The sequence below is a fragment of the Telopea speciosissima genome, chromosome 1, assembly GCF_018873765.1.
Source record: "Telopea speciosissima isolate NSW1024214 ecotype Mountain lineage chromosome 1, Tspe_v1, whole genome shotgun sequence".
NCBI classification, from domain to species: domain Eukaryota; kingdom Viridiplantae; phylum Streptophyta; class Magnoliopsida; order Proteales; family Proteaceae; genus Telopea; species Telopea speciosissima.
The window spans coordinates 2,260,942-2,271,011 of record NC_057916.1 but is presented as its reverse complement, the minus strand read 5'-3'; the positions used below and the strand labels follow the sequence as shown (position 1 = coordinate 2,271,011).

Here is a 10,070-nt window from a genome sequence, read left to right as displayed (position 1 = left end):
TGGATTCCTTGAAACTAATGTCTAACATCCCAAATTAACTAACTAGACCAAAGTGCTATACTGTTGTGAAAATAGAAGAGAGTTTGCAATTAGAAAAATCATACGGGGCATTTGGACAAATGGATATTTTCAGGAAAACATTTGTTAGAAAACCAAAAAAATAATAGATATTGTGTATACACCTCATTTTGTCTCACTGGAGATGTACACAACAATGATGAACAAAAGTAATTGAATAGTCTGCAACCTCATATTTGGTGTTCTAAAAAATTGGCACAACTTTGAATTGGTCTAGACTTTGTGTTCAAGTGCATTTCACATAAAAATTCTTCTTTTTTAAAACGATTTGAAAAGATTTAAGTTGGCCATTATTTTATAAAATAATTGAAAGGTAATTATTGCATCATTTTTTTTATTTAACAATCATTTCCTGCGCCATGATAGTTTTCATAATTTAAAGTAATTTTTCAAATGAATTTTGAAAATCATTTTCTACATTATTTTTTTAGTTTTCCAACTTGCATTCCTGATAAAATGGGTTAGTTTTTTATTAAAGTAATATTCTAAGGATGTAATGTAATTTCATTATGTAAAATATATGATATATAAGCTCCCTTTTAACCAAAAAAATATTCTAATTTTGTATTTTCCATATGGGTTAATCTGTTTGTAACCAAGTTGTATTGTAACCAAATTTCTCTTTCCATTTTTACCCTTAATATCTTTTCATTCTGCTTTTGACTTTTTTTTCCTTGTAATTTCACTCTCCTCTCCCTATGCCTTCATTCTCCCTCTCCGTCTCCGGCACCCGTCCCCCTCCTCGGGTCAGCCTCTCCCTCTCCTTTCCCCCACCTCGCTGGCTCCGGCTCCCCCTCCCTCTACCCCTCTATACTTTCCGAATCCAACTCCTCCTCCGACCTCCGCCGCCTCACCCCACCTCTGCTGTCCTGCCCTTCCCTGTTTCATCACTTGGTTTCTGCAGATTCTTCGCAGAAACGAAGAAAATCTTAAAACACCCATTCACGCTTGAGGGATTGGATATTTTGTTGCGCTGACTGTTCTTTGCTTTTCTTTTATCCTAAAAAACATGTCTTTCAAAGTAATGCTAACACCATTAAAACGCAAGAGTACAAGTAGCAAAACCAAGATGGATTCAAATGTTTCCAAGTGCCTCATGTCCAAAACCATCCACATAGGCCAATAACTGCAATTCAAGGTTAATCAACATTGCCCGAGGAAAATTCAACATAATCAATTAAAGCTCAGCAAAACCGACATCCACCATCATGGAATATCCTAACACTCGGAGGAAATTAAATCCAACTGATCATCCAAGAAAAATTCACCAACGGGATCAAACCGCAAATCCCACAGTCGTCTCCATTCTTCCCTCCCAAACTGCCCCTGCAAACTACTATCAAGACCAACCCTACAGCCCCACATCGCCGATCGAATTTGTTCTTTTCATCTCTCTCTCTCTCTCTCTCTCTCTCTCTCTCTCTCTCTCTCTATATATATATATATATATATATATATATATATATCAGAGGGATACATCTCACTTCGATTAGGAAAAAAAAGGCCTCTGCCCCTCTATCCCTCCGGTTGAAAAACAGGTTATCCTGAATTTTCAGTTTAAGATCATTCCTGTTCTTCAACAACCAAGCCGTCCTCTGCGTTTCTCAAAACTTTAGCCGATTGGCATGCCGATGTGGGATCATTCCTCCATCTCCAAGCTTCAATTCCCTTTTCATTGCAATCTCTGCGATTTCAATTCAGATTATAGGTAAAGTCTTGGGGCGAGAGTACGAGACACCGCTGCAATTGCATCTCTCTTTCACACACTCTCTTTCATACGGTGTGAAATCACATATTTAGAGCTTCTACTCTAGTGCCACGTTATTATGATGAGGGTAAAAGAATCCGGTTACGAATTCTGTTTGTAACCTGCAGACTCACCCTTCGTGTATAGGCATTTTCTAATATTAAGGGTATTTCTATCATTTTTTCACTTTAATTTGTAATATGAAGGATAAAATATAATTGTTTTTGGTTTTTAATTTTCTGGGTTCTTCAATAGGATTCATATCAGTTTACGTGTTACCCATCTTTTAGGAATTTTTATGTATTTATATTGTATTTTAGAATAGAATTCCTTTCTTATTCTTTAACACAATTACATCCCAAAAAATAAAAATATTTGATGAAAGTTTAAGAAGGATACTAATATAGGTAATTAAGAAGGATCATGTAGATAAATTCAATGTAGCAAAAATGAGGATGTTTAGATGGATACATGAAAAAATAGGAAGAATAAAAGAAAGAATGGTCATATGATATAGAAGTAGATCTAACACATGATAAGGTACAAGAAAATCACTTGAGGTGGCATATGACTATGTTTAACGAAGGCCTTTGGATGCTTCAGTACGGAGGGGTGATTTGATTCAACTTGAAGAAACTAAAAGAACTAAGGGGACAGATCTAAAATGACCCTAGGAAAAGTGATGAGGAAAGATATGCATAATTTAGGCTTTGTATCAAATATGACCTTCAATAAAATTGATTGAAGGACGAGAATCCATGCAGTCGATCCCATTTAGTTGAGACAAGACTGAACTGTTGTTGTTGTTATTGTATCTTAATATTGTTCACGATCATTAGTGAATTGACGAAGGGATCCAGGCGCCACCAATTGCCGCCATTAGCCACGGGGATGCAATATGTATTGTTTTATTAAAATGTTAATCTTAATTAAAGGTGGGAGTAAATAAAAAAATGTATAGTGCCTAATTTCTTTCTATTCAATGCTTCAGGAAGATTAATATTCCACATAAATTAAGATTTAAGGAGGATGGGATCGGTCTCCATCAACTCCGCTTTGAACGACTCAGAGTCAGTCTGAATTAGTCGAACTTTATCTAATCCAGTCAGAAAATTATTTAAAATTAAATAGTGGTTAATCGGAATCGGAAGCAGATGAGACAATCCGAGTTTTTTAAAACCATGACATAAATCAAATCAAACCACCACCGTTATTAAATTGCGTTTTTTGTGATCCTATTTCCCAGCATAGCTCCTCCCATACCAAATTAGGTGGGAATTTTTAATATATTTCTCTATTAAATGTCCTAAATGTGATGATCTTTCATGCTATTGGTGAAGCTTGATCCGAATCCAGAAAGTGTTGTGGCGAATTTTGGACGAGTCGTTTCGTCTTTAAAACGCACTAGAATGGCCTAAATGTGCATACATCAGCGTCTATGGTGCAAATACTTGTAGAGCTCGTCGAGATCTTCGAAGTGATATGTATATCGATATATGTTGGGTTCAAGTCCGAACCAAATCGAATGGGTCTTTTGGGCTTTGAAGGGTATTTCATCTGTACTTTTCTAAGTTAGGGTTCTCTTATATTCCCTGTCCACCTCTTATATATATAGTGTCCTCATCTTCTTGAGAGGGTATGAGATATCTGAAGGTTTGTAATTTTGGTTTTAGAGAATTAGTGAAATCATTTCTATGACCGGCCAAGGATGTACCTTACCTACTTACCTACTTGGGGATGAACTAGATAAAATCCTTGGTTTTGTGTGTTTGCTCTGCTCTTTATCTTCAGTCAAATCCCATTTCTAAGTGTTATTTTTCTGACATTTCACAGTCGTATCACCTCAATATCAATCATGCCCACCAGTAAAATTAGTACAAAGTTTTTAAAAATTAATTTCCCATTAACTGAATACAAATCAACAGAAGACACCCAAAAAAAAATAAAAAAATACAGTAGTTAAGATACATTTATTAGTAAGGCCACAAAGAGAACCATCAATGATCAATCAAAGTGATGGGTAAGCCTCAGTTTTCTTTAACTACTAAAAGAAAATAAAATAAATTAAGGGGAGGGGAGGGGAGGGGAGGGGGGGGGGGAGAGAGAATAATAACTAGAGATATGATGGAAGACATTCAGAAGGGATGGTGTTTCTTCCCAAAAGAAGATTCTTTCTCTTTTTTAGCTTCTTTTTTCTGATGGTGCTCATGGATGGCAAATCCGACGCTGCCCACTGCAACTGCTGCTGCAATCTTCTCTTTGGTCTTGTGGTCCTGAGCATTCTCTGGGTCTTTCTTAGCCTTATGCTTCTCATGCTGAAAAATATTATGTTTAGAAAGTAAAATATCAGCTTAACCTAATTAAACAATTTGATCACAAAACATATATAAGTATATAACCTATATAAGCAATTTGAAGTGAAGAGAGATATAATATAGTGGTTAAGACGACTTAATTACCCGAGCAACAGTAACAGCGGCTATAGTACCCAGCTTGCTGACGTGCTCTAAGTGTTTGTGGTGTTTCACTTGTTTCTCATAGTCTTCCTTTGTCATTTCTCCGGCAGGTTTTTCCTCCTTATTGTGGCGGTGAAAGGGGTTGCTGTGGTGCTTCTTCTCCTCAGACATATTGGTGAGCGGAGATAATAAGAAAGTTGATTATAGCTAGAAGCAACAAAACACGAACCTGGTTTCGTAAGGATTAAGGAATAATACGAAGATGATCGATCGTAGGCTGATGGTTGAAGAGAATATGGAATCCAAAGGTAACCTTTTATAAGGTTTCAAAGAGATCGAGGGAGCCAAACACGACTAAGTCGGCTTTTTTTGGGGGCGGCGGCACTTATGATCCGATGAAAGAACGCAGCCATAACGCGTAAGAAAGAGGTCAGGGTCGTCGACAGCTTCTCCATATGATTAAGTAATTGCATGTGGAGAAAAGTTCACACGGTGAATACAAAAATTACTACGCGGTGAAGTTTTTTATTTTATTAGAAAGTTTTCCTTTCCTACGCGGTGATGATTTACCGGATCATGATCCTCTACTGCCGAGCTACCTCGCAGTAGCTGTAGGACCGTGCAGCTCAGACACACTGAGAAACGCAATGACTGCCTTACCCCTACTCGGGCAAGGCATTTGGGCAGGGGCAAGGCTGTCACTGCACGCCTCATTGTGTCTGGGCTGCACGGTCCTACCGAAGCTCGGCAGTAGAGGATCTGGATTGTGATTTACCAGATCCATATCTTCTACGGCACAGGATGCCCGTCTTGCCGTGCTGCGCAGATACAAGGCGGTGCGTATTGACCGCCTTATCCTAGCCCAAGCACCTTGCCTGAGTGGGGGTAAGGCGGTCATTGCACGTGGCCCTGTATCTACATAGCACAAGCAGGACAGGGCAACGTGCCGTAGAAGATCTGTGTTGTGATTTACCACATCATTTTTGGATTAACAAATCCCTATAGGGTTTTAGAATATTCCTCAAAGAATCTTTCCTCCCATTGTCTCATACCATGGTTTGAGATATCAGTATCGTTTTGCAAGTGATCGATCCCGATACCGTGTCAATATCATATCGGTTACATAGTACAGACAAGGGGTAATATGGTCAAAAAATCCAATTTAACGGTGAATCAAGGATAAATTTGTCCAATAGAGCATATCCTTCCGATACCATATCGGTTTCCATGTTGACCAATACCCGCTCCGATACCATGAACTAAAACCATGTCGCACACATCTAAAGCCTGCCGTGAATGGATTTCCATTTACCATGGCTTAACGAAAACTCAGTCCGTTTTTATTTTAGTTCCTCTCCTCCATCCAAGGATTTATAAATGGATTCGATCGGCTAGCTGATTCGGGTAGATCGGATCAATCTTTGTACAGCAATTGTTCCATCTATAAGCTGATTTTGTAGCTGATTCCAACAAATCCATATCGGAATCCCCTGAAACTGATTCGGATCCCGATTTCGGGGTATTAGACCCTACCACCAATGGTTAATCAATAGAAGTCACTATCTCCAAGACAAATCCATAAAAGGAGCTAATAAATTAAAGGGAGAAAGAATGCTAGGGGCAGCGATGGTCATTTCATGCACCTTGTGACTGGACGTAGAGGCAGCATACTACACACACCCAGATAGTGTTCTCTTTAACTTAATTAAATTTCCCCTTTTTAACTTTCCATTAATATTCAACTTGATCACCTCTTCGGGTCTTGATGAAATTGTTTACACTCCATCGTTTTCACAACCATTAGGTTATAGACCATGTTCAAATTTAGTAGAGGAACATAAATCAAATCCATAATTGTTAGACGTATTATTATTGTCACAAGGGTTTGCTATTTTTTCAAATGTCAAAAGACATGCATTATATCACGTATACAGATGTATCAATTTTGATCGTTGAATGATTATCACAGAAAAAAAAAAATAATAATTTGTTGATCGTCCAATAAAAAGAGATAATCTAGATTAACCATTTGTCATATTTCAGAGTCTAATTCAGTCAAATAACCCTTGTAATGGCATGCATCTCATGTATGTTTATGCATATGTATCAATACTCTAGACAATATTATGCTCTTTCTCAACTCTGGGGAGAAAAAGATTATTTAAATTTAAAAAAAAAAACTTAAGAAAAATGGATGATTTAGAGTTGTCTTGTGATTTTTTAACACATCACATTCCTCTGTTATTGTGTTATATTAAACTAATAAAAATAAATAAATAACTTGTTTAGTAAATCAAATATGAAATATACCTCTGCAAATTATAAGAGGACAAGTGGATATAACTTCTCTTCTAGAAGAGAATAATGTCAAAAACGTTATATATTATATTTCCTCGACATTCCCAAGGTATCTGTATGTTCTCTTCCAAGATTTTGTTGTTTTGAAAATTTTCTACAATGACATATGTTGAAAGAACCCTTGGCAATAATTTATTTTATGGGCAAGAGATCTCTACTTGGTTGCATTGTCTCTACACAAGTGTTTGGGTCAATAGATGAGTACACCTGGGTATCTATCCAAGGGGTAGAGGCGTCATCTCACAGTGCCCTGTGAGAAGGCATACAAAACACCTCCAAGTAGAGATCTTTTCCCCTTATTTTATATACAAATCCTTCAATAATAATTTTTGTTTCTTGGATAAAGTCTATACTCTATACCAGGACAAAGTCCTCCCATGGTATCGTAAAGACTTGGTTGTTGGCACATGTGTTTTCAATTTTGTAACTAGACTCGACTGCTTCGTTAAATTCTAGAAGAATTTAGGTTTTTATTAAACCCCTCCTCAGTCCTATCAAGAAAATTTTTTAATGAATAAATTAATGGATATTTTACGAAAGAGATTGACCAGGAAACAGTGAAAATCAAAATGTAATCAACCTTACACTTCACTTTGTTGTTGTTTCATCAAAAAGAAAAGGGATGGGTTTAGTCCCACATCAGGGTGAGTGAGTGTGGTGTATGTGTTGTGTATATCCGTCATTCTACGGTTTCAAAAGTCGGTTAACCTTTTGGGATTGGTGTGTGGTTTGTGTGATCACACTTCACTTTGTTGTTGTTTCATCAGAAAAAAATGTAATCAACCCAAGACTTAAATATTTCTTCTGTTTTTTTTTTTTTGGTAAATTACACGTCACTCCTGGTTTTCAAACGAAACTCAAATCACCCTGTTAAGTCATGATGTCAGCCAATTAAATAAATTTAAATCCCTAAACTACCCTTGATCAATGTTGAAGATGAAGGAAAGGTAGTATTGTAAATTTAATTCTTATACTTTAGTACAAGGATATAATAAGAGGGGGGGGATAGAGGATGGGGATTGGCCCCAAGGTGGTTTGAACTCATGACCTCTTATTTGAGGAGTTGGTCTTTTACCATCTGAGCTGACCTTTGGGATCAATACTTAAATATTACCCTAAGAAAGTTTCATTAGTTTTATTTTGTACCCTTGATCTATCATCTTGTCCCTAGAAGGATATTCTAGTTGTGCCACTTGGAGTGATGAAGTGGCAATTTCAACCATTCGATTAATAAAAATATATTGTATTAGTCATCACATTTCAGACCTTAATCCAATCATCTATCCTCTCATGTACAGAAAGTTTGGGATATAAAAGGGAGTAAACAAATCCGTTGTATGTGTGAGAATGAAATTTCTATTGAATGAAATTTATTAATGTAAAATGGTGAGCTAATCTACAACGATGTGTCCTATCATTTTAATTTGCTAAGTTTCTTTATTGTGTTTTGACTAAGTTATTGGCAACTTTTCCGGGAATTGTTAGAAATTTTCAAAAATCCATACTCCAACAAATGCTCTCTTTCTCTCTCTTAAATAGAGTTCTCCATTTCTTCGTTTTTTGACATTTCGTGTTTCTGAAGTTAGCATAGCACCAAAGTATCATGATGGGGCCTAGTCAGCAAGTGCAGGTGGACTAGAGAGCCAATAGGGGCCGTTTTATCTTAAGGAGAGTGATCGGTGGTACAACTCAACCCTACTATTTTTCTCCTAACATTGTTCGGACTCTATGATTACAATGGTGAACATAATATATACAACAGTGAAAGACGTGACAGCTAATGCTTCATCAACATTGAATTTTAGTAGCGTGATCGATCAACAAAGATAAGTCAAGTTTATAGCCTTTTGAATTCATTATGACACCAAGAAAATTACTTAGGGTGTATGAATCAACTCCCCTTCACACAAATTATAAGACATGCATATTAATATTTAAGGAGGAAAAAAGGCTACCAGGCTGCGTGCAGTTTGTGTCCGGACACATGAAGGGTAAAATGACCATCCCACATCCCATGAAATGAAAAATTCCACTCCTATTGGATGTTCCTGTGAGTGCTCTCATTGACCTCACATTGGTGCAAAGGCATCGGGGTCCTCAACTGCCGAGCTGCCCCTACTCTCGTGTGTGCCCCAGACACATCAAGGCCACGAAAAGAGCACCCTACCCCTGCCCGAGCGCCTTGTCCGAACAGGGGTAAGGCGTTCTTTACCGCCTTGTTGTGTGTGGGGTATACGACAGTAAGGGAAGCTCAGAAATAGAGGATCCGGATCCGGTGCAAAGACCACGCAACCAGATAGCGATCCCCCTCCCTAATATTTTATTGCCACTTTTGTACACAATCCTCATTCCGAGGATATATTCCTGCCACAAGTATGGCTCACAAGTAGCGCATCATATTTTAAAGCACATTATGAATTTCTCATAATTAGATGTCATATCAAAAGATTATGGAATGAAATTTCTGCACCTTCCATCAGCGATTGAATAAATTAAATTCATACATGGGAGAATCTTTGGCATAGATTATCAGAATTTCACTTTTTTTTTTTTTTTCTTGGGGTAATGTGAAGTTCACTTTTTCACATCGGCTTCTTCTGATGTACATTTTGAATTTTTTTTTTTTTTGGTATAGCCAGCTGGGTTCGAGTGATCGGAATCGACACTGGAATCCCTGGCCATCAATTCTGATCTAATAAGCCATGAATTGGGTTGAATCGACCAGAAAATCCCCAAAAATTTGATGTTTCTGCTATAATGGTTTGCTAATTTTGAAGAGTTGGGTTCAGGTGAACGTACATGTGAGAATCAATCATCTATTATATTTTTGCCATTTACAAGGGGAGGAGGGGGTTTTACTTTTATGGAAACCAAATTAAAATGTGATTGGCTTTGAAATGCATGGTACATGTAGATGATCCATTCTTAATTTTGAAATCGGATTGTTACAGTACTTTAGAGGTATGAAATGATCACCCTACCCATTGCTCGAGCACTCTGCTTGGGTGGAGTCCACACCCTGCCTGTGTAAGGCCGCACAATGGCCGCTTGGCTGCTGCCCGGCCATACATGATCCAAATTGAGGATCCAAAAGGGGGTGCAATAAATATGTATTGCTTTACTAAAATGTTTTTCTTAATTAATTAATTAATTAAAAGTAGGAGTTAAAAAAAATAGGGGTTAATCAGAATTAAGGAAGCAGTCAATCCAAACCGAGTCACCGGATTCCGACGATTCCAATCCAGGGTTTTCTAATTAAAACCATGATATAAATAAAATGGACCCACCATTGTTGGAAGAAATCTATTGTTCTTTGTACATCAACACACAAGACACCCAATAGAAATAGAAAAATAAAAAACAGTAGTTAAGAATTAAGAAGCGTTTATTCTAAGTAAGGCCACAAGGAGAAGTGGAGAACATCTATCTAT

General features: G+C 37.3%; 1 protein-coding gene across 1 annotated transcript; it reads right to left on the bottom strand.

The window, feature by feature from the left end:
• Positions 1-3,932: 3,932 nt before the first annotated feature.
• LOC122664100 (abscisic stress-ripening protein 3-like) lies at positions 3,933-4,475 on the bottom strand. The gene is made up of 2 exons (XM_043859793.1): positions 4,285-4,475; positions 3,933-4,140 (listed from the first exon to the last, which is right to left on the bottom strand). The coding sequence occupies exons 1-2, from the start codon at positions 4,450-4,452 to the stop codon at positions 3,961-3,963; spliced, it is 348 nt and encodes a 115-aa protein (XP_043715728.1). The 5' UTR covers positions 4,453-4,475; the 3' UTR covers positions 3,933-3,960.
• Positions 4,476-10,070: the final 5,595 nt, after the last annotated feature.